This window comes from Symphalangus syndactylus, chromosome 17 (genome assembly GCF_028878055.3).
Source record: "Symphalangus syndactylus isolate Jambi chromosome 17, NHGRI_mSymSyn1-v2.1_pri, whole genome shotgun sequence".
Classification (NCBI taxonomy): domain Eukaryota; kingdom Metazoa; phylum Chordata; class Mammalia; order Primates; family Hylobatidae; genus Symphalangus; species Symphalangus syndactylus.
In genome coordinates this window covers 37,149,751-37,172,937 of record NC_072439.2, presented here as the reverse complement: position 1 = coordinate 37,172,937, position 23,187 = coordinate 37,149,751, and the positions used below count along the sequence as shown (strand labels likewise).

Genomic DNA, 23,187 nt, shown 5'->3' with positions numbered 1-23,187 from the left:
CCTGGACTCAAGTGATCTTTCTGCCTTGGCCTCCTAAAGTGTTAGGATTACAGGTGGGAGCCACCATGCCCAGCCAGCATGTATAGCTGTGATGTCTGTCTCTGGAGCATATTGGAAAGTGGTGGTTGAAGTGGAGAAGGGTGACTTTATTTTTTTATTTTTTTATTTTTTTTCCTCATTGTGCTGCTGGGAAAATCAGCCAATAGTATAAGAAGCTAATCAGCTAATGATGGTGGATGGGGAAGTTTGGTCGTTTGCTAGAGTCCAAAGCAGCTTCATCAGAAGCTTTGAGTTCCTAGAACCCTGGACCCAAAGGCCTTGGGGGAAGCTTGTCCGTCTAGCAGAGCGAAGATCCTCTGAGTTACCTGAGCTGGGTAGATCTACTCTCTCAGGACAAGAGAAGGATCCAGCCCTGGCCATAAAATCTACTGACACTGGCTGCCATCTGTAGAGGGGGGACTCACTCTGTTTACCTGAGCTTAGAGAAAAGTGCCTTTACCTGTTAATACCTGGAGCAGTGAGAGAACTTAGGGGCTCTCCTCCCTCTTCGGAGTGCTGCCAGCTTGAAGGATGGAACCAACAATCAAACAGATGCCTCCTACTGAGGACAACGGAACAAAGAAAATAGAACTTCTTTTGTTTTTGTTTTTGTTTTCTGAGATGGAGTTTCACTGTTTTCACCCAGGCTGGAGTGCAATGGTGCGATCTTGGCTCACTGCAACCTCTGCCTCCTGGGTTCAAGTGGTTCTCCTGCCTCAGCCACCCAAGTAGCTGGGATTACAGGTGCTCACCACCATGCCTAGCTAATTTTTTTGTGTTTTTAGTGGAGATGGGGTTTCACCATGTTGGCCAGGCTGGTCTCGAGCTCCTGATCTCAGGTGATCTGCCCGCCTCGGCCTCCCAAAGTGCTGGGATTACAGGCATGAGCCACTGTGCCCGGCCAAGAAAATAGAACTTTAAAACAATCTACAGCACCAAATATCACCTCCATGGGCATCCAGCAGCATATTACTAAGAAATGACCTGGAAATAAGAATAAGGTTTGGCAATTAAAAGTAAATCTTAAAATTCAACAGAGGAAGTAAAAAGTAGAATAAATACTTCTGGGCCATGGGAGAGGTCATCTAGAAGGTCGAATGGAGCAACTATGCTGCAACATGAAACAAAAGCATAAAGAAATGGAAATAATGAGTGAGAAGAGCAGTGATGCTAAAGCTAGGAGATCTTGTATCTGAATAATATTCATTCCAGAAGAAGAGAAAGGAACAAACGGAGTAGAGCCAATAAAGAAAGAAACAAGACAAGAAAACTTCTCTGATCTAAAGAAGACTTGATTAGTGAGCTCAAAAGCATTCTTTGAGTGCCTAGAAATAGTAACAAAAACAAGACACATACCTAAGCATATGCTGGTGAAATTTCTGAACTTCAAAGGAACTTCAAAAGAAAAAAATCCTAAAAAATTCCAGATGTAAAAACAACCAACAACAAAACCAGTTACCTGAAGAGGAAAGAGAATCAGAAGGCCACTGAAGGCATCTTTTGCAATTTGGGAAGCCCAAGGACCATGGAACAATACTCACAATTTCTGGGGAAAGTTCTCAGATCTAAGAAGGTGGCCAAAATATTATTTAAGTGTGAGGGGAGAAGACAGACGTTTTCAGATATACAAAGGTATCCCCATGAACCATTTCTTAGGAAACTATCCAAGAAGGTAGTCTAGGCAATTGAAACTTAAATTTGAAAAACAAATGAGCAAAACAATTTAAAACTCACAATAGGGGAAGAAAAATAGTACGAGAAACAGTGGAGACCAATACATCTAGTGGAACGTGTAGTAAATAAATGAATGACGAATGAAAGAGAAGACAAGGAAGAAAAATCCTTAGAAATAGCTTGAAACTAAAATGACAGGTTATTTCCATCAAATCCAGGATTTGGGATGGAGGGGCTTGTGGGTATGAGGATGGGGAAATAAAAGGTGCTATAGGTATGATCTAAATTGAGGGGATTACGTCACTATGCTTTTGGTATGATGATAGTGAAATAGAGGTTCAAATATAACTTGAAAGATGAAAGTAACTATTAGTAAACTTGCAGTAGATAGAAAAACTTCCAAATACCAGGGAGGGGAAACACGAGTAGCTACAATTTTCCCCCTTCTATGTTCTTTAATTATTTTATTATTATTATTATTATTATTATTGAGACAGGGTCTCACTCTGTCACCCATGCGGGAATGCAGTGACACAATCTCGGTTCACTGCAACTTCTGCCTCCTGGACTTAAGAGATCCTCTCTCCTCAGCCTCCCATGTAACTGTAACTGGGACTATAGGTGCATACCACCACGCCCAGCTATTCTTCTTCTTCTTCTTTTTTTTTTTTTTTTTTTGTGTATTTTGAAGAGACGGGGTTTTCCATGTTGCCCAGGCTGGTCTTGAACTCCTCAGCTCAAGCAATTGCCTGCCTTGGCCTCCCAAAGTGCTGAGATCACAGGCATGAGCCATCACACCTGGCCAGTGTTCTTTAATTTTTGAATTCTTTTTAATGACGAGGTTGCATTGATTAATTGCCCTTATAATTATAATCAATGAAGTAAGAAACACTGAAAAGTAAATAGTGTTCAAAGATACCCTGTGGTGCCATAAGCAATGTGTTTGGAGAAACTCCTTTCTTCCATCTCTTGCATTCTTTCCCTGTATGCTTCCCCCGCTACCCAGAAGCAATGACTAATGACTGTCACTAGGGAAAAGGGCTAGAGAATGGCATGTAGGTGACTTTGTGAGGGCCCAGAATAAGAACTGAATAACATGATGCCAATAAAGATGGCTATCTGTGTACTTACAAGTTCTTACTTGTTAGGGAAGGGAGATGCTCTGGCATGCACTATAAGGGATTTGTAATCCTCATCTTTAGAAAACCGGACTCTGTGATGGGATTTAGAAGACAGCAGGTTGAAAGCCACCAATGGAGCAGCATGGTGACAAGGTCTCTGGCCTAGAAATTAAGGTGCCTCAGTTGAGTTGTGTCTCTGCCATTTTTGAGCCATGTGTCTTTGCGTAACTCATTTTAATCCCTCTGAGACTAATTTTCCCACTCCAGGAAAACTGTGTTGCTGCACATAGTCAGCACTCTTAAAATCTCTCGAAATGTCTGTTGAATAAATAATGAACAAACAAATGAGTAGAATGACTTGTCTAAGGTCGCCCTCAGTGTGAGCTGTGCCTGAGCCCACAGGTGTTCGGATGCAGCCTGAGGCTCCATCCAGGTTAGCACACCTCCCCCACTCACTCACCGGTCTCAGCACTCTGCACACCTCATGGAGACTCTGCTCCTGGTTCTTCACAGAGCACAGCACCAGGGTGCAGACCAGCATGTCCACAGAGCCATCGGCCACCTGGTGCATGTTCTCCCCGGCAGCTACCACAAAGTGCTCAAACTGCAGGTGTCAGTTCTCTGCAATGCTCTTGATCAAAAACTTCTCAAAGTTGGGGTTGGGGTCAATACAGGTCACCCTGCACCCAGGTGGGTAGTACTTGAAGTTGGCCCCGGTGCCACAGGCCACCTCCAGCAGGGAGGGGCCCACAAACTCCTGCAGGTTGCCGAAGAGCTCCCGCTTCTTGCTTGCCATCTGTTCTTTGTACATCACAGTGAACCTCACCAAGAAGTAGGGGAACCATTTTTACACGTCCAGTTCTACAGGCCCATAAAGTTCAGCAGGTACATGGGAAATGCTAGGATGTCCATGGCCAGCAATGAGGAGGCCCAGGAGACACTGCTGACCAAAGGCAGAGAGAAGTGCCCAGTGGCAAAGGGGATGCCGCTCAGCTGGGGACTGCATTGGTGGTCACACCCGACCCCGAGGATGTGGCTTTCTCCACTAATGCTCTGCAGGCTAGAGCTCGAGGAGAGGAGTCCGAGGTTTAGGCTGAATAGGGCTGGAGATTTATCCAGGTGGGGACTGAAGAGTCAGGGGTCAGAGGATGAGAGTAATGGTCAGGGAGCCCAAGCTGGAAAGAAAGGCGAAAGGAGGGTGGTGGGTGGGGAGAAAACGGAACAGCCAAGTTCAGGACTGGGGGTCCTGGTGTAGCTGAGGAATCCACCAATGACAGTGAGAGTTATTATCAATGGTCCTGCAGTTTAGGATCTAGAGTGTGACATCAGGTGTAGGCAAGAGAAAAAGGATGCAGTGAAAGAATTGAGGAGCTCAAGGAACTCAAAGGGTAAGATGCTGGGTGGGTCGTTTGCACTGAGAATGAGGGAGCTCGGGGTGGAGAGGAAGCAGGACCCAGGTGCCAGAGTCCACAGTGAGCATGAAGGGAGTCAGGTCAGGAGGTGGCTGTGGGGCCAGCAGGGATCAGCCTCAGGGGAGAGAGGCAGGAGTAGTGCAGCTGGATCGCAGGAGCCCGCAGGATTTTTAGAATCACAGTGATCTGTGCAATCAATATATAAAGGTTAAAAACTCAATCAGTATATAAAGGATTTTCTTTTCAACCAATAGCATTCCAGTGAATGGTCAATTCACTGGATTAAATGAATTGGTCAATTCCTTTCATCACTTCCCTATTGACAGGCATTTAGAATGTTTCTATTTTTCACAAATACACCACATTCCAATTTGAATTCCAAGATAATGAAAAAATTAATATTTTTTTCTTTATGAGTCAGAGGACGTGTTTTTAGGGGATAGACAATGAGTAACAGTTCTCTAAGTGCAGCAAGGAGCCAAACAGAATGCCTCCTCTCTGGGAAAGGAGGAGTAGGGGCCACAGGGGAAGAGGTGTCTAGGGCAGGTTTAGCAGAGCCAGGCAATGTGGAGGACCCGGGGCTGCTTTGAGTTCATAGCTCGGTTCTAGAGCATGAGGGGGGACAGCTAGGAGGGTGGTGGGAAGACAGTGGGGGTGTGCTTGGCTGTGTGTGTGTGACAGAGTGCTACGGAGACAGGAGCCTGCATTTGGGGCAGGCAGATGACCAATGGGGAAAGACTGTGGGATTAACTCGCCTCATGATTCTGCCCAGGATTTCCTAAAGTGGTCTTGGTGAGGCCAACAAAGGCCGGGTGGGGTGGAGACAGAGGCTGGATGGATGGCTGAGCTGTGGGCAGGAATCTTTATCTGCAGCCTCTCAGGTTGGCAGCGCTTTGGGAAGCCCTCCAGAGGATGTTTGCGTGTGCCACCTGGCACCGAGTGGGCTCCTAGTGCTGGCCTGTGAATGGAGAGGCAGGAGGAGACTGGCCAGGGCTGGAACGGCCTGGAATGCTTCAGAGAGGGGAGGAGAGGCCAAGGGGTGAATGTCAGGCAGGCCCTGGAATGCGGAAATGTTGCTCAAAGGGCCCCCCACCCCCAACCCCAGACGTGAGCCTGAAAAGCCCAGAGACCTTTTCTCCTTCCCATTGTCGGCCCCAGTCCTCTCTAGGTATGAAATCTGGGGATTTCATCTTGGGTGAGAAATCCATGGCCCAGCGGGGGGCAGTGACACGTCCAGGGCCTCAAGGCAACAGCAGTGCCCTGACAAAGATTTCCCAGCCAGGCTTTAGGGGAGAAGCGGATGCAGGAACTCCTGGTCTGGGTGGGCACAGCCTCCAGAGTGCAGATCCTGTAGGGGGCTGGAGGTGGGGACGGATGAGAGGGCCAGAGGCAGAACTTGTTAGGGGAGGTATGGGAGAGCAGGCGTTGGTGTGAGAGGCGGTGGTAAAAACAGAGTTGAAGATGAGCCCTGAGGGGTGAGGAAGTTGGAGTGTGTGTGTGTGTGTGTGTGTGTGTGTGTGCATGTGTGTAAATTAAACAATTGGTCTTTTTTGCCTGCTTGGGCGTTGGGGAAGGAGGGCAGTGAGATTCCTGTGAATGCAAATATCACAGGACCAGGTAATCCGTATGCTCTTCAAGCTACAACCAGGCACAATTCCAGGTCGAATCTCTCTCGGTCTTACACACACATACATGCTCCACGGCCGATACCACAGCAGGTCTCCTTGGGCACCCCTCCGCCTCTGGCCTGAGCTGACCCAACACCAATGGCTAGGGTCAGGAGGGGAGGCAGGGAGGGAGGCTGGTGAGCCTCCACTGAGATCACTGAGAAGGGGTGACATTTTTAGCCTCACTGGAAGTCCTTGTGCTTTAACTGAAATGGCCAACCAGGAAGGACATTCCGTCCCCACCCTCATCTCCCCCAAGGGCTTGGTCTGAGGTGACGAACCTGGCCAGCTTATTGGGAGGGGCTAGAGGTGGGCTAAGGGCAGACGGAAGCCAGGCCTGAGAACAGGGTGTGGCAAGCATGGCTGGCCCTACTGGGAAGTGAGGCCAGCACTCAGGCTTTGTCAGGTATTCTGTTCCAGCACGAGGCTTACTCCTCTTGACTGGATTTGAAACTGCTGGGAATTGTTTGGTGGTGGCTTCACAGGAGAAAGATGATGAGAGCTGAGGGCCTTTAAACAGGAAAATGGTGGGGGGGAGCGGGAGGAGAGATGAGTGCTAACAGAAGCACACGCACTCAGGCAGGCATGAAAATGTGTGCCATTGTGTAGCCACAGCTGTCCCCTCGCCCAGGATGCACGCACAGACCCCCATCTGTGTAAGCAGGCTCAGACATGTGCGTGCATATGCCTGGGGGTGTGAGTACAGCAGAGTCCAGAGGCCTGCGGGCGTGTGCACACATCCACAAAGTGTACACACATCCACAAAGTGTCACAAATACAAGTGTCCCCTTCCTCTAAAGGGACGCATAAAATAAATGGGCAGGAATGAGTGGAGGGTCTGGGAGGTGAGGGTCCAGGGTAAGCATTCCCAAGGCCCCTGGGATTCCTAGGCCTACTGGAGTGAGGAGGGGAGGAGCCAGAAGTGCGGTCGTGTCTCTCTCAGCCTAGTTTCTATGGGAAATGAAGTAGGAGGGAACGCAGCCAGGGAAACTAGCTGGGCCAGGAGGGGTCAGACTCCTGAACAAGTGAGCTGATCTCTCAAGGAGGAGCTGGATCGGTGTGAGGGAGAGCGGTAAGGAATGCCTTTCTGGCTTCAGCAGCCTGGAGGATGGGGGCGTCTGGGCGTTGACTCCTGGGTTGGAACTTTTCAGCCCACCCCTTGCCCCAGTCTCTTGCCACTGGGTCTCTCTGCTCCAGCCTCAGGGATCTCTATGTTCTTCACCCCCTCTCCAGGCATCCTCCTCCGGGAAGCCTTCCCTCACTGAGTCCGTTTCCGATGGGCTGGAACTGCGGTCGCCCGCTGTTCTCTGTGGCCGTCTAGGGATGGCGCCCCTGCCTACTCCGGACCATCCCTGCTTGGACTGAAAGCCTGGGCTTCGGCGGGGCGGGAGGGCGGAGCGCTGCCCCAGGAGGGGCCTGGCAGCAGAGAAAGGTGGCCCGCGGCCAGCCCCGCCCCTACCTGTGGAAGCCCAGCCGCCCGCGCCGGCGGATAAAAGGCGCGGAGTGTCCCCGAGGTCAGCGAGTGCGCGCTCTTCCTCGCCCGCCGCTAGGTCCATCCCGGCCCAGCCACCATGTCCATCCACTTCAGCTCCCCGGTATTCACCTCGCGCTCAGCCGCCTTCTCGGGCCGCGGTGCCCAGGTGCGCCTGAGCTCCGCGCGCCCCGGCGGCCTTGGCAGCAGCAGCCTCTACGGCCTGGGCGCCTCGCGGCCGCGCGTGGCCGTGCGCTCTGCCTATGGGGGCCCGGTGGGCGCCGGCATCCGCGAGGTCACCATTAACCAGAGCCTGCTGGCCCCGCTGCGGCTGGACGCCGACCCCTCCCTCCAGCGGGTGCGCCAGGAGGAGCGCGAGCAGATCAAGACCCTCAACAACAAGTTTGCCTCCTTCATCGACAAGGTGAGCGGGACTGGACCTCGCCCCGCCTCGAGCCGCGCTCCAGACCACACCAGCCGCCCTAACTAGCCCTGCCTGCGCGCGGGCCAGGCGCTGGGGAGCACTGCCGCCCTTCTCTCTTTCCGCCAGTGTTGGGGACACGATCTGGGGGTCCTTCCTCCTTCGCATGAACCCCGTGGCTATTTTATCCCCTCGGTTTCCGAGCCCTCCCTTCCAGCAAGCTGCCCAGCTGCCCCTCCCTTTCCTCCCGGAGTACGGGCCTGAGTGCTGTAGGGCTGCCCTCGCTGGCTGCCTGTGGGTCCCCTGGACCAGTTTTGCCTCGGGCTAGGAGTTCCAGAGGCCTAGGCCAGGAGTTCTCTCTCTGGGACCCTTTCCCTGAGAGGGGACCGTGTGGAGTCAGGAATGGAGTTGGATGGCACGCCCTTCCCAGCGGGGGAGACCCAGGCTCTCTCAGATGCTGATGCGGATGCAGGTGCTGGAGATTAGGGCTGCAGTGGGGGAGGTTCCCGCCCCGCCCCGCCCCCACCTGCCTGGTCCTCCAGCCTCCCTTAGTTGGCAGGAGGAGAGGTTACACCTGCCCTTAAAGACAGCCCAGTTGGGGGCAGGGAGTGGCAGAGAGGGGCTTCGAAAAGGGTCCATTTTGGAGATATTTTTCCTGGCTGTTGGCCTCCGCCACACATGGGGCCTCTAGAGGGGGCGAGGGGCAGACTTGACTGGTGGCTTTGGGAGGGGTGCAGCCAAAGCCAGGAACTCAGGGCTGGCCCTGCTGGGCTGTTCTGGCCAGGGCCCCCTTCCTCAGGCTTAGACCAAGTGTACTCCCACACCCCCCTCCCTCATGGCCTCCTTTCCTTGCCATTCACTCAGACCAGTCTTTTAGATTTCGTAGGGGCCTCCCCAAGCTGCTCCAGGCCCAGGTTCCCCCATGTGTTGAGCTGCACCGTCTTACTCTCTGTGGTCCCCAGGGCCTGGGGCCCTGAGCTGCTGGTTTTGCAGAGGCATCTATTGCCTCCCACCTCCAGTCATACCACCTATTCCTTAAGGGCCTTTGTGGGCCCCAGGCTGGGGTCATTTTACCATGGATTGACTGAGGCCTTGCTGGAGAAAGGGGAAGGAAAGAAAGGATACTGAGGAAGGAAGAGAAGAGGTCCCAGACAGAAGGGAGGGCTGGGCCTGGTCATCCTCATGATCCATTGACAGGAAGAGGTGGCCCTTCAGAGAGGGAGGTGGAGAACACCACCTGTAATGTGATGGGGAGTGAAGTGGAGAGGAGGCCCTGGAGCACATTCGTCGAGAGTCAACCACGGGGCACATCCGTGCACCAGGCAGACCTGCTTCCTGGATCACTCTGTAGGACACTTGATTTGGAGTCCAAAGGGAGAGGGCTGGAAGCCCCAGGCAGGGGAACAGCCAGGGGGAGCATGGCTCTGCTAAGTGGCTAAAGACGATGCTCCTCAATCCTGCTGTGGGTGGCATGCTCCGGCTCCTCTTGAGTTTCCTCCTTCTCGTCCTTTCTAGGTGCGGTTTCTGGAGCAGCAGAACAAGCTGCTGGAGACCAAGTGGACGCTGCTGCAGGAGCAGAAGTCGGCCAAGAGCAGCCGCCTCCCAGACATCTTTGAGGCCCAGATTGCTGGCCTTCGGGGGCAGCTCGAGGCGCTGCAGGTGGATGGGGGCCGCCTGGAGGCGGAGCTGCGGAGCATGCAGGATGTGGTGGAGGACTTCAAGAATAAGTAATGCCCCCTATGCCACATGCGAAGACCCCTGCCCCGGGCCAATGTGACCCTCATCCGCTGACCCTGTGCAAGTCTGCCTGCTTCAGGAATCAGCATGCAGCTGCTCAGTCCTATAACTCCCTGAGGGGCCAGTCTTGACCAACACATTTCCTGCCTTTCCTCTCTCCTCTTTGTCCCTGGGGGCTGTTTCCAAATTATTCTGTCTTTTCCCCTGACTCAGTCCCAGTGAAATGTCTCAGCCCAGCCCTGACCTGCACTGTCTGCTTTGGGTGCCTGACCAATGCCCCGAGAGAGAGTAGGGCAGAAAGTGTCTTCTGACAGGGGAGCTTCAGAACTGGTATGACCTTCACAGATTATTTTAGAGCAACTCTCTTTTGTTCAGGGGAGGAATTAGAGACCAGAGAAGTTTAGGGACTTGGTTGAGCTCACACAGCAAAGGTCACTGGGAGAGCTGGGACTTGAATTTTAGGTCCCTGACTCCTAGGAGGGGACACAGAGCCAATTTGGGAAGGGAAGATTCGGGGAGGGAAAATGGTCATTGTGAGCCATGGGAGGGCTGCAGAGGCTGAGGGTGAGTGTGGTCATGGCAGGAGCCAGAAGGAGGCCCAGGAAGGCTGGGACTGGGGCTTTCGAGGACAGGCCTTTCTGCCCTCTTTTCTCGTTGAATAGAAACAAAAGCCTGAAGCTCAGGCTGGGCCCCACCCTGGCACACCTGAGGGGCACTGGGGCAGTGAGTGAGTTCTGTCCCCTGCCTGTGGCTGTGTGACTAAGCAGGACCAAGTACATTGGCTCTGACTGGAGGACAGCAAACAAGGTCTCTGTGGAGTGCCCCCCCCACCACACTCCCACTTCCCTAGGGCAAAAGTCAACAGGATTAGTCCCATAGCAGGTGGAACCAGACAGGTGCAGAGTAGAGAAGACGTGGGGCCACCATTCAGCCCCTGTTGTCAGGACTAACATGTGTGTGCATGCGTGTGTGCATGCGTGTGTGCACACCTGCTGCCCACCCCCATACTCCCCCCACCCCAAACCCTCAGTGCACCTTCCTGTGGAGCCAGCCTGAGATCCAGGCTGGGACTGAAAGAGGAACTGGAAGGGAGTCCAGGGAAGGGGTACAGGGAGGGTCCCTGTGTGCAGCTGCTCAGGGAGTTCCGATCTGTGCACCCTCTGGACCTGGCCGTGCACTGCCAAGGCAGGGGTGGACAGGAAGCCTTGCAGATATTTCTCCAGCTTCTATAGAACTTGAGGAAGTGCAACTTTGAGGGTACGGGCACCTCCCACCCTGAGTCTGGGCACCTCCCACCCTGAGTCTTGGCTCCTGAAGGGGCTTGGCCTAACTGGATGTCCTGCCCTCCACCCCAGGTTGTCCCCACTGCTCCCAGCAGCTCTTGGAACTCTTGTTTCCAACACTCTTTTTTGAGTCTCAGCATAAACATTAGATTAAGCCAATGTGGTCTCTTCCTCTGTGCCTTGTTTGCCCAGGTCCTCCTAAGGGCCAAGAGTGGCTCCTTGGGAGGAAGAGTGATGGGAGCTACGGGAGGAAGGATGGGGGCTGGATCATCTAGGCGGGACCTGGTTCTTTCAGGACTTTGTGTATCCCTCATCCTGATTCTACAGGATTCCTCCCCTTCAGACTCCTTCTTTGCCCCTGAGGGGTGGGATTAGGTAGTGATTAGGGTATGGCTGGAGTCAGCTGCCAGGGTTCAAGTCTGGTCACTTGGCAGCTTAGTGACCTGGACAGATTACGCTGCCTCTCTGTGTCTCTGTTCCCTTCTCTGATAATCACAGTACCATTGTTATAGGTTTGCTGTGAGGATGAAATGAGCTCATGCACAAGAAGCACATAATGATGCACACCTTGTAGAACACAGTCTCATGCGTATGGCTGTTATTATTTGCTTTATTTCTCCCAGGACATGCAGCTTTTGTGCTGTCATTCACATGTTTCCTATGTGCCCCACCAACAACCCCCCATGCCAAGACTCAAAGCCGTAGGAATGGCCGCGTGGAAGTCAGGGAAATTTGGTTTTGTAGTTGACACCTGTTTTTTCAGGTGTGTCTTTAAAGAGTAGGGGAAGGGAGGCAGGGCAGATTTCACAGCTGCATATGGCAGGGGGAGCATGGAGGCAAAGCTGCATCAACACCAGGCACTCCTCTACTGCAGGTACGAAGATGAAATTAACCGCCGCGCAGCTGCTGAGAATGAGTTTGTGGTGCTGAAGAAGGTGAGTGGGGAAGACAGGCTGGAGGAGGGTTGTTTGAAAACATATGGAACAAAGGACCACAGGATCCTCTCACCTGATCAGCCCATGGGGACCTCTGGCCATACCTGCCTGAGCTGTCCAAGAGGAAGTCTGCACAGCCTGTCCTGTGGGTGCATGTACGTGTGTGTGTGTGTGTGTGTGTGTGTGTGGTGACTGATTAGACTCATTTCTAGGCCTCTAGGGGTTAGAACTAAGAGCAAAGGATGGAGGTTATAGAGGGAGATTTCAACACTGAATAAGGAAGTGCTCTATTCAAGCCAGAATATTTTCATCACAAAGGTGTTGCTTGGCTGGCCTGAAATGTTTGCTGAATGAATGCAACGAGCTGCCTAGAGCCAGCATGAGCTCTCTATTCCTGCAGATGTGCAAGCTTGGAAGGCCTTAGAAGTATCTTAGGGGTCTTGTCTACATGCCCTTTAAGATTCTCTTCAATACACTGAGCAGTTGGTGTTCCAGGCCAAACCACAGAATTGCAACTTGCCCCTGGGAGCTGGGCCCTTGGAGATTCAGGAATGAGTAAAAGTGAGGCCTGTCCATAGGAGTTTAACCTCGGGAAAGTGCAGCTGGAAGAGGCTCAGACACCATCTTCACCTGGCGTGTTATCTGAGGCCTGCCTGCATCATAGTTACCATGCTGCAAATTAGACACATAGCCTGAAGATTTTCCGTCTCTGGGAGCGGGGCTGGGAATCTGAATAACTTTGTGTTCTGCTACTGACTGATGAAAAGTTGAGCTGCCAGAGTTGAAGTGATTTGTTCCAGGTCACACGGTTAGTAGGTGGAGCTAATGGTGTTGAAACCATCTAGGTCTTTAGGAACTGGTCAAGTGCTAGGTTGGGGCTTCAGTTGCTCTGGGATACCAGTGCTGATGCCCGCCATGCAGTCTGGAGGGTCAGCAGGGCAAGCTTCCTGCTGTGACCATGTCCGGCAGCTGTAGAAACTGTTTCTGGGTAGGGCGGTAGTGTTTGGCCTGTGGGTTGGACAGGGCAGGCCTGCTCCCACCCCTACTAAATGTTCCCTGTACTGAGGACATGGTCTCCCTCTGCCCCATCTTGCCCCAACCCCCAGGATGTGGATGCTGCCTACATGGGCAAGGTGGAGCTGGAGGCCAAGGTGGATGCCCTGAATGATGAGATCAACTTCCTCAGGACCCTCAATGAGACGGTGAGGACCACGGGGCTGGGTGACATGTCTTATCCTACACATTCTAACCAGGGAGCCATCTGGTCCAGCCCCCCACCTCTGGGTCAGTCCAGATATGTGTCAGTGTGAGAGAAACAAACTCACCCGTCCAAACCCAAAGAATGGACTCAGAGACCTGGAGAACAGCGAAAGTGAGATTTTAATGACAGTCTTGCAAGACGGGTGTCTGATAGGCAGGTAGGCCCAGCACAGCCACAACAAGCAATTTATCCCCTAGTGCACAGGTCCCTCCCTCAGTTCCTCACAGGCTGAGTACTACGGGGTCACAATCTTCCTGGATGTCGCCTATTGGTTGTTGGGTCCGGGCTTTAGGTGTTTTTTTTTTTAGGTTATCTTGCTGCGTTTTGTTGCAGCTCACAATGCGTTGCAATCCTAGTCAGCTCAAGGGCTCTTTAAGTATTTGACTTATGACCTAAGTAGCTGGGCAGGCTGATAAGAACAGACAAAGTGAGCCATTTTGCAGGCTAGTAAAACTTCATCTTAGACTAAACTTCTTTGGTTCAGGTGAGGGCAAGAGAAGCTGGGGGGCCGACAAGCAGGCATTGGCTATTCAAGCAGAGGGCTGGTATATCCTATTTCTTCTGTAGTTTGCTGACCTAAGCCAATTTAAGGCACTTTGTCTTGGAAATGGACCATTATACACATTATTTCCTTCATCAGGGGTTGGGAGGATTTATCCTGCCCTTTATCCCTTCTGGACTCAGGAATTCAGGATGGGCTAAGGATTCGGGAGGAGGTGGGGGTGAGTCAATCAGGATTGACCTTGGAGAGACATGGGATGATCGCAGCATTTCTAAGGAAGGGGGATTGGGTGGGACTGGAAGGAACCAGGAGGAGGTCAGGGGACTCCAGGCTGTGACAGGGTTCAAAGGTGGGCTAGGTAGGGCCAGCAGGGGATCCCAAGTCAGGAGAGACTGGATTGCCTGAGCGTTTACTCCCAGAGGGGCTGGGCAGGTAGCTGCCTGCCAACTTACCACTCTAATGTCCTCCCTTCCTTTCTCATTCTCTCCCTCTCACCCTTGTCCTCCGGGGTTTCCAGCTCTTTTTCTTCAAAAGGATTTAAAAATCTCTCCACTCTCATCAGTGTGAGTCTCTGGCCTTAGGCAGAAGGTAGGGTGGCCAGTCAGCTGGCAGAGGCTAGGCTTGGCATAATTAGCTTGTGAGGTTAATTACAAACCAGTTCTTCAGTCTAGTCTTTGCCTGAACGTCCAGTCTCCACCAGCCCCTCAGAGCAAATGTCCACAGGTGTTAATTTCAGGGGAAGTTTCTTTGAGGCTTGCTTCAGGCACTTCTAATCTCAGGTCTTCCTGGGTCTATCACATGGTTTATTTATGTGTAAACACACGTGTACACACACACACACACACACACACTCTATATATATATAAAGGTGTTTTCTTTTTATGGTGAAAGTTTAGTTTATTTATGTGTAAACACACCTGTGTGTATATATATAAAGTTGTTGTCATGGTGAAAGTAATACTACTCATTGCAAAACAACCAAAAAATTAAGTAAACCATAAATTGAAAATGGATTACTTGGCCGGGCGCTGTGGCTCATGCCTGTAATCCCAGTAGTTTGGGAGGCTGAGGTGAGCGGATCACCTGAGGTCAGCAGTTGGAGACCAGCCTGGCCAACATGGTGAAACCCCGTGTCTACTAAAAATACAAAAATTAGCCAGGCATGGTGGCGGGTGCCTGTAATCCCAGCTACACGGGAGGCTGAGACAGGAGAATTGGCTGAACCTGGAAGGCGGAGGTTGCAGTGAGCCAAGATTGTGCCACTGCACTCCAGCCTAGGTGACAGAGCAAAAACTCTGTCTCAAAAAAAAAGAAAAAAAAAAAAAAGAAAATGGATTACTTATACCCAATGTTACCATCTTTGTGTCTATCTTTCCAGACTTTTCTGTGCTTACATATACATAAAGATATAGAAATATACATTTTCAATAAAAATAGCATTATGCTTTATTTTTATTTTTATTATTATACTTTAAGTTCTAGGGTACATGTGCACAACGTGCAGGTTTGATACATAGGCATACATGTGCCATGTTGGTGTGCTGCACCCATCAACTCGTGATTTACATTAGGTATTTCTCCCAATGCTATCACTCCCCCCTCCCTCCACTCCCCCACAGGCCCCGGTGTGTGATGTTACCCGCCCTGTGCCCAAGTGATCTCATCGTTCAATTCCCACCTACGAGTGAAAACGCATCATGCTTTTTTTAATGCAACAGTACACCATGAGCATATTCCCCGCAGGTAGTTGGAGCCATGTCATCAGTGTACAGACTGCAGAATATTCTGCAGCACGGTGGAATATGATAATTTCATCCATTCCCCATGGCCTCCCTCACAATAGAGCTTGTGCACCTACAGAACCCCACAGTGAGAAGTCAGCACAGTGCACCACACTGTCCATTTCCTTATCCCCTTTAACCGTGACAGATTCTCATTTGAGACACTGCTAATGGGCCCTCAGGGAGCCAAGGGTGGGCAGAATGAAGTAACTTAATGTGTGCTGGGTCTGGGCCCCCTTGCTGCCTGGTGACTCAGCCCACTCCCAGCTTCTCTCTTTTCTTTCCTTTGTGAGTGGGGAATCCCAGGGTGGGCATGGGCATAGGATCCTGCCCTAAGTCCTGATGTCCCATCTGGTCCCTACAGGAGTTGACAGAGCTGCAGTCCCAGATCTCGGACACGTCTGTGGTGCTGTCCATGGACAACAGTCGCTCCCTGGACCTGGACGGCATCATCGCTGAGGTCAAGGCGCAGTATGAGGAGATGGCCAAATGCAGCCGGGCTGAGGCTGAGGCCTGGTACCAGACCAAGGTGTGAGGCCACCAGGGGCATACTTCCTCCTGCCAGGGTCCTTGGTGGCAGCTTCCCTTACTCTTCAACTTGTCTCAAGCCTTCAGGGCCTGGGTCCCACTGTTCTGGCAGGTACCAGTGGTTTAAGTCTGTGGTGCTCTGCCCTGGAGAAAATCCCAAGATGGGAGGACAGGGCAGAGGAAATAGATGTGGATTAATCATTATAATAGCTAAAATATGGCAAGTACTTACACAGTACTAGGTAATTTTCGAATGTTTTGCCATTATTGACTCATGTAATCCACAGAACAGCCCTATTAGATAGGCATCATTATTACCCCCATTTTGTTTTATTTAATTTAATTTATTTTATTTTTAGTTTTTGAGATGGAGTCTTGCTCTGTCACCCAGGCTGGAGTGCAGTGGTGCGATCTTGGCTCACTGCAACCTTTGCCTCCCTGGTTCATGTGATCCTCGTGTCTCAGCCTCTTGAGTAGCTGGGACTACAGGTGTGCACCACCATGCCTGGCTAATTTTTTTTGTATTTTGAGTAGAGATGAGGTTCCACCATTTTGGCCAGGCTGGTCTGAAACTCCTGACCTCAGGTGATCCACCTGCCTCGGCCTCCCAAAGTTCTGGGATTACAGGCGTGAGACACCGCATCCAGCCTATTACCCCCATTTAAAGATGAGGAAATTGAGGCACAGAAAGGTTAAGTAATTTGCCTAACTGCATACAGCTAGTAGATGGAAGAGCAGGGACTGGATCCTGAATGCAAGGGCCCTAGACCTGGGAGGCTTAATCATCACATCTACTTCATGGTGGCAGGACAGTTGATGGTGCAGGCAGGAGCTGAGGGAGCAGGAGTGGGTGCTGGGGTGAACCAGTGTTCCTGAAGAAGGGATCCCGAGGCAAGGATTGAGAGGGTCTGCCCCTGCAGAGATAGGGAGTCATTCGTGGTGCCTGGGTGAGAACACAAGTATGCCAACGAGGAGACCTGGGTTCAGGCCCTCATTCCACCACTGATTGGCTGTGTGATCCCTGGGTGGTGCTTTCTCTTCTCCGAGACTCACTCTCCTCACCTGTGAAATGGGTGTTCTGGGTGTTGAACAGGTGAGAATCTCAAACTCTCAGTGATTCTCCAGCAGAAGGGCATGGTGGGAGTGGAAGAGCCCTGGGGTCAATGGGGATGGGCCTGCGGAGCCTTGTCTGTCCCTCCCTGCCTGACTTGGAGGAGAACGAATCCCTTCCTCACACTGCTATCTGGTCTCCTGGCATCGGGCAAAAGTTGATGGGAGTCAGATGGTCCTTCCCTGAAAATATAAGTTGGGAGGGGCCTTGGGTGGGGAGAGGGATGAGTTACCTGTACTCACTGCCCACCTCTCTGCCATAACTCTCTGTATGGCCCCTCCAGTTTGAGACCCTCCAGGCCCAGGCTGGGAAGCATGGGGATGACCTCCGGAATACCCGGAATGAGATTTCAGAGATGAACCGGGCCATCCAGAGGCTGCAGGCTGAGATCGACAACATCAAGAACCAGGTGGGACAAGCCCTCCTGGCTCTCCCTGCTACTTGGGGCATGCAGGGGTGGCCAGCTGAGGCCAAACTCAGGATGCAGAGCAGGAGGTTCCCCTCTCCCGGCCAAAGCTGGTGCCACTGTCTCAGACCCCCTTGTGAGATCTCCAGGACAGAATGTTCTTGGCCAGGTCCTGGCATGGGCTGATGGGAGAAGGGTCCTGGATGTGCACAGATCCTGTGGAGGGAGACTCAGGCTGGCTGGCCAGAGGAAAGCCACCACCGCTTCTACATTGATACTGAGCACTCTGCTTGCACCTGGTTCTGGGTGCAGGGCGCTGTCCCTGGGAGCTCATCGTTCATTGCAGGGACAGAGGACAGCAGAAGACCTTGTAATGGCTCACATGGCCCTTTCCCACTCCAACCTCACTTTCCACGACTCCCCTCACTCTGCTCTGGCCATGCTAACCTGCTTCCGGCATCTTGCATTTGCCAAGAATGGTCATGCTTCAGGGCCTTTGCACTTAGCGTTGCCTCCCCCTGGAATGTGGTTCTCCCAGCTCTGTCCATGGTTGTTGTTTTCTCCTCCCTGGGGTTTAGGAAAAGACCCCTTCTCAGAGACGGCACCCTCAAACACCAGCCCCTCTCTCGGCAGCCTGTCTGAAGTTCTTTGAAGCCCCTGTCACTCTCTGAAATGTTCTGTCTTATTCATTAAGTGATTGATGGTCCCTACCTCCACTGGAATATAACAGACGCCTGGAGAGCAGGGACCCTGTCTGTCTGGTTCACCGCTCCTCTCTTCCAGCACCTGGCACATGGCAGGGGCAAGGGTCTCAGACGAGAGACTGCCTGGGAGGATGAGCTTTGCTGGAAGCTGGGGGTGGAGGTGTTGATGAGGGAAGGGCCCCCAGCCCTGGCTGAGTAGGGTGTGGCCAGGGTAGCTCAGCCTGTGCAGGTGTCTGCAGTGGAGAGAGGGGGAGGGCGACACATGTGGAAGCTTCGGAAAGCTGATTTCCAGATGAGCTGTGGGTGGTGGGGGGATGTGGGAGTGATTTACCCAGAAATGTCTTCCCCTTGGAGCCCTGTGGGCCTGTTTACAGGAGGGCGGAGGCTGCCTTGTGGCACAGAGGCAGGGCCATGAGTCACCCCATGAAGTGGGCCAGCTTCCAGGCCAGGAGGGGAAGCACAGAATAACAAATGGTGGTTTCCCAAACCCTGCAGCCTCTACCACATCCGGTTCTCCTCTCACACGACAGGGCAGATCCAGGCCTATAGCTGGGTGTCTACCACCACTGGGGAGCTACAAGGGGTCTCCAGAGGCAGTGGGGATGGCCTTGGCTCTGGGGGCACCAGTGTGACAGGGCAGGGCACTGAGCTGTGGCCGAGGGGCAGAGTGGCAGAGGGCCTCCTGGGGAATGCTGTCTCTGGCAGAGAGGCAGGCTGCCTCCACTGAGGGAAGAGGATCTGAGGATAGACAATGGCCAGTAAGAAGGGAGAGAAGTCCTTGCCCAGGGGAAAGGGATGGTGGCTTTCTGAGCTGAACAAGATGAGGCCTGGGACTATTCAGGCTCCTGGCAGTGGGGGCTGAGCCCAAAGCAGAGGGCACTGTAAGGCCAGGGAGAAAGTGGCAGCTGCTCCAGGCAGGCACAGGTCTGGAACCAGAGCATCCCTGACCAAACCTGGGGACTGTGAGTCATGCATCTCATGACATCTGGGGGCATCTAGGAGGGTCTCTCTGCTCCAGGCCCTCCTATTCTGGGCCTGCTCTCAACTGGTTCCTATTTTATAGGTGGTTTCTGGTCTTTGTCAGCTGCCTGACATCTGGGGACTCAATTAAGATCCCATGGTCTTAGAGCTCCTGCAGCTGGGGGCTGGGGCTGGGGGACTGGGGGTTTGAAAATCATAATAGCATTCATTAAAAATGATCACAATAGCATTTATTAAGCACTTGCTGTGTGCTAGACATTATGCCACAGACATCTTGTATATTATCTCATTTCATCCTCAAAATCTCCTGATGGAGGTAAACACTGTGATTATTGTTCTCTTAGAAAAGCGGGGACTTTGGCTTAGCAGGGTTGATTCATCCATGGTCACATAGCTAGTAAGTGGCAGAGCCAGAACTGGAACATAGGCACTGGATATCGAAACCTATGTGTTTAACCCTTGGGATTCTCTGGTGCTTGGGGGAGTAGGTGGTGCCAATGAAGCCACCTTAAGCTAGTTGCCCGGGTGCTCACGGCAGGATGGGCAGGCAGGAAGGCAGACTGGTGAGCCCCAGCTTACAGCTGCACTGCTGCCCACAGCGTGCCAAGTTGGAGGCCGCCATTGCCGAGGCTGAGGAGCGTGGGGAGCTGGCACTCAAGGATGCTCGTGCCAAGCAGGAGGAGCTGGAAGCCGCCCTGCAGCGGGCCAAGCAGGATATGGCACGGCAGCTGCGTGAGTACCAGGAACTCATGAGCGTGAAGCTGGCCCTGGACATCGAGATCGCCACATACCGCAAGCTGCTGGAGGGCGAGGAGAGCCGGTGAGGATAAAGAAGCTGGAAAGGGGATGCTTCTAGGGCTCTGTGGGGTCTGGGGCTTGACATTCATCCATTTACAAGCATTTCCTGTATGTCCCTCCTCTGCAGGGCACTGGGTGTGGGGATGCAGGGAACACAGACCTGATGCTTGCCTCTTTGCCTTCAATGAGATGACCTTCTAGAAGGAAAGACCATGGAGTGTGAAGCTCAGTGGGCAGGTTGAAATGACAACAGTCCCTTTGTGTGTGCGGCTTCTTAGGGTTATCATATTTGATCCTCAGCACACATTCAGGTAGTCAGGTCAGAGATGATTGATTCCTTAGTCTCCAGAGGGGAAAGCTGTGGTTGTTTCATTAATTGAGGGAACAGGGCCAGAGTGCAGTCAGGGTGTGCTGATTCCTGCTCCAAGGATCTTCCAGGACGCCAGGCTGCTTCTCACTACAGAACTAAGTGCTACATCATGTGGTGTTAACTGACTGTGGTGGAGGGGGATCATTGTGTTTGTCCCCAGAGATATTTGCAGACTCACTTGCAGTCAGACAGGAGGCTGAAATAGGGGAGTCTTATAGCACATTCTTCATGAACCGCACGCCACCTCTGTCTATGCAGCTGGGCCTTCATGTGCATATTGTTGGGTTCGAACTCAACCTCTTCATTCTTGGCTTGTTATAAGACACCATGGCAACAGAGAATACGTAGGACATGTTTCTGCCCTCAGGGAGGTTGCAGAGGGTGGAGGAGACAAAACATCCATAAAGGAAACCCCCAGAGACCAGTAACTTACATTTGTAAAATGCTGAGTGTATACAAGAACCTTTTCTTTTCTGAGTATTATTCCTGAGGGGCCAGAGAGAGACATGATGGAGGATGAATGGAGCAGCAGGGAAGGGATTGGGGAGTGAAGGGGTGCTAGGGCCGAGGGCCTGGGTGCTGGGAGGAGGAGAGGAGACACAGGGCCGCAGGGTATGAGTAGGAGGTGGAGAGGAGGAGGAAGGGGCTTTGCCCCTGCTGCTGACCCGCCTTCTGCCTGGGTTAGCACCCAGTCTTCTTTGTGGGAAGAAGAATTGAACACCAAAGGTCTCTGGGATCACAGAAGCTGATCTGGGCACAGGAAGCTCCAGCCAAGATGCCTCTCTCTGCTTCTGCCTCTCCCACAGGCACAGGGCCCCCACATTCTCTAGAACCCATACCCTGGGCCTTCTGTTGTCATAGAAGTCAGATTTGGGGGACTTTTAGAGTGGTACCTGATCTGGCTTCCTCCCATGGGAAGAAAAGGGGACTGAAGCTCAGAAATGGTCAGTAGTGTGCCCAAGGTCACACAGCACGCAGAGACATCCTCTTCCGAAAGCTTAATCTCAGTCTGAGCTGCTATAACCAGGCTTAGATCCGGTACTCTGAGAGGATATGGTCCCCCCAACCCTAGGGGGATATGGAGGTAGATACCTTGCTTTTATCCCTTAACCTATCAGAGTTGTGGTCCAGAAACTCATTCAAACTGGGAGGCCTACTTTAAGAATACAAAGTTACCAAAAAAACCCCCACTTACTTAGAATGAGAAAAGTCACACAGATCACTAGAGCCTTGGACATTCAGGCCTCTTCTGTCTGAGTTCTTTAGGCGTCGTACCAGAAATTCTTCGAGTTGCTGCCTGACTGCAACCTGGCTCCCTCTCCCCACCCACAAGTGCCAGCAACTCCCACCACCAGCAGGGGCCATTTAAGCAAGCGCCCTGGAAGCTTTCAGCAAACCTCTCTCTTTCCCTCAGCCTTTGCTCTGCCGGATTCCTGGGCTTGGGGCCACAGAGGCCAGCGAGGCTCCCTTCATTCCCTCCACCAAAGTGAGGTCTTCCCTGCCCCCACAGAGCAAACTGATCCCCAAGGCCAAGGGCTTGGCGACAATGGGACTGTGAGTCACAAAACAAACATAGCCAGCTGTCTCGAATGGATTTTTAATTTCTACTGCAAGACTTGTTTCAGCCCCACTGGCTGCTTAAAGCCACCCCCACTCCCTGCTCCTTCCTTAGTCCTGGCTGGAGCCCCATTCAATCAGTCAATGATTCACTAACTATTTTGACATATATTAAGCAATGACTTCTCCAGGCCTCATACTGGGGATAAAAGTATCAATAGACCACAGACACCTTTAGGATTTTTTATGATATGGTGAGGAAAGGCAGCCATCTACATAAATAACACACGCAGCTACCATTCACCAAATCCCAGGTGCTCAGGGCTTAAGACAGACTATGTCATTTAACCCTCACAAACAAGCCCATGAATTTGGTCCTGTAGTTGGGCCCAAGGCATAGGTGGGAAATGGATGCCCTGAGATATTGCTTGGGGTCAGGTGGCCAGTGGATAGAAGCGCCAAGGTGAACACTCCCTTCCTGCATGCCTCCTCGCTGCTTTTACAAGTCTGAAGGCAGGCTGGAAGTGTGGGGCAAGAAGGAAAAATCAGTGATCCTGCTTGGGGCCTGGAAGGAGAGAGGGCTGAGAGCACTTCCCTCCCACTCTAGGAAAGAGCCATCCTCACTGTCTGTCCTCTGCCCCCAGGTTGGCTGGAGATGGAGTGGGAGCCGTGAATATCTGTAAGTCCTTGGCTGCAGCCCATGGGAAGCATCCCTTGTGCTGTTTAGATGGGGCTCGGTCTAGAGAATGGCAGACTGGCCCAGGGCCCTGCTGGAGGGGCCAAGAGCCTCCTTCCTTTCTACAGGGATTGGCAGGTCCCCTGGAGCACATACCTCCAGGCTCAATGGCCTGGGAAGCAGTACAAGAGGGCAGGGTGGGGCCAGGAGCACCTGGGGAGCAGCCCTACCCCTGTCAGACGCTCCTTCTGGGTTGGCCCACGGAGGGGGGGGCAGGGGTGAGGGAGGGGGCAGCTGGGGCAGGAGGGTGGGGTGCAGTGAAGGGATGGGGTCCCTGGTAGGGAGCCTCACACTGAAGAGAGCCCTTCTCTTTTCTCTCCCAGCTGTGGTGAATTCCACTGGTGGCAGTAGCAGTGGCGGTGGCATTGGGCTGACCCTCGGGGGAACCATGGGCAGCAATGCCCTGAGCTTCTCCAGCAGTGGGGGTCCTGGGCCGCTGAAGGCTTATTCCATCCGGACCACATCCACCAGTCGCAGGAGTGCCCGCAACTGAGCCGCCTCCCACCACTCCATTCCCCCGCCCACCGCCCACAGTCACAAGAAGATTCCCATCCCTGCCTCCCATGCCTGGTCCCAAGACCGTGAGACAGTCTGGAAAGTGATGTCAGAATAGCTTCCAATAAAGCAGCCTCATTCTGAGGCCTGAGTGATCCACGTGCCTGGTATCCTGGCTTCATGAGGCTGGGCAGGGG

At 52.5% G+C, this 23,187-nt stretch overlaps 1 protein-coding gene across 1 annotated transcript; it reads left to right on the top strand.

Moving 5' to 3' along the window:
- The first annotated feature begins 7,351 nt into the window (after positions 1-7,351).
- Positions 7,352-23,149, top strand: KRT7 (keratin 7). The gene is made up of 9 exons (XM_055248046.2): positions 7,352-7,808; positions 9,321-9,532; positions 11,700-11,760; positions 12,867-12,962; positions 15,669-15,833; positions 17,227-17,352; positions 19,634-19,854; positions 22,404-22,438; positions 22,819-23,149. The coding sequence occupies exons 1-9, from the start codon at positions 7,485-7,487 to the stop codon at positions 22,986-22,988; spliced, it is 1,410 nt and encodes a 469-aa protein (XP_055104021.1). The 5' UTR covers positions 7,352-7,484; the 3' UTR covers positions 22,989-23,149.
- Positions 23,150-23,187: the final 38 nt, after the last annotated feature.

Excerpts from the sequence above, each read along its gene's own strand:
- KRT7 (XM_055248046.2), top strand. The coding sequence starts at position 7,485 with ATGTCCATCCACTTCAGCTCCCCGGTATTCACCTCGCGCTCAGCCGCC. Across the intron at positions 7,809-9,320 it reads TTGCCTCCTTCATCGACAAG|GTGCGGTTTCTGGAGCAGCA; the intron begins GTGAGCGGGACT and ends CGTCCTTTCTAG. Across the intron at positions 11,761-12,866 it reads AGTTTGTGGTGCTGAAGAAG|GATGTGGATGCTGCCTACAT; the intron begins GTGAGTGGGGAA and ends CCCAACCCCCAG.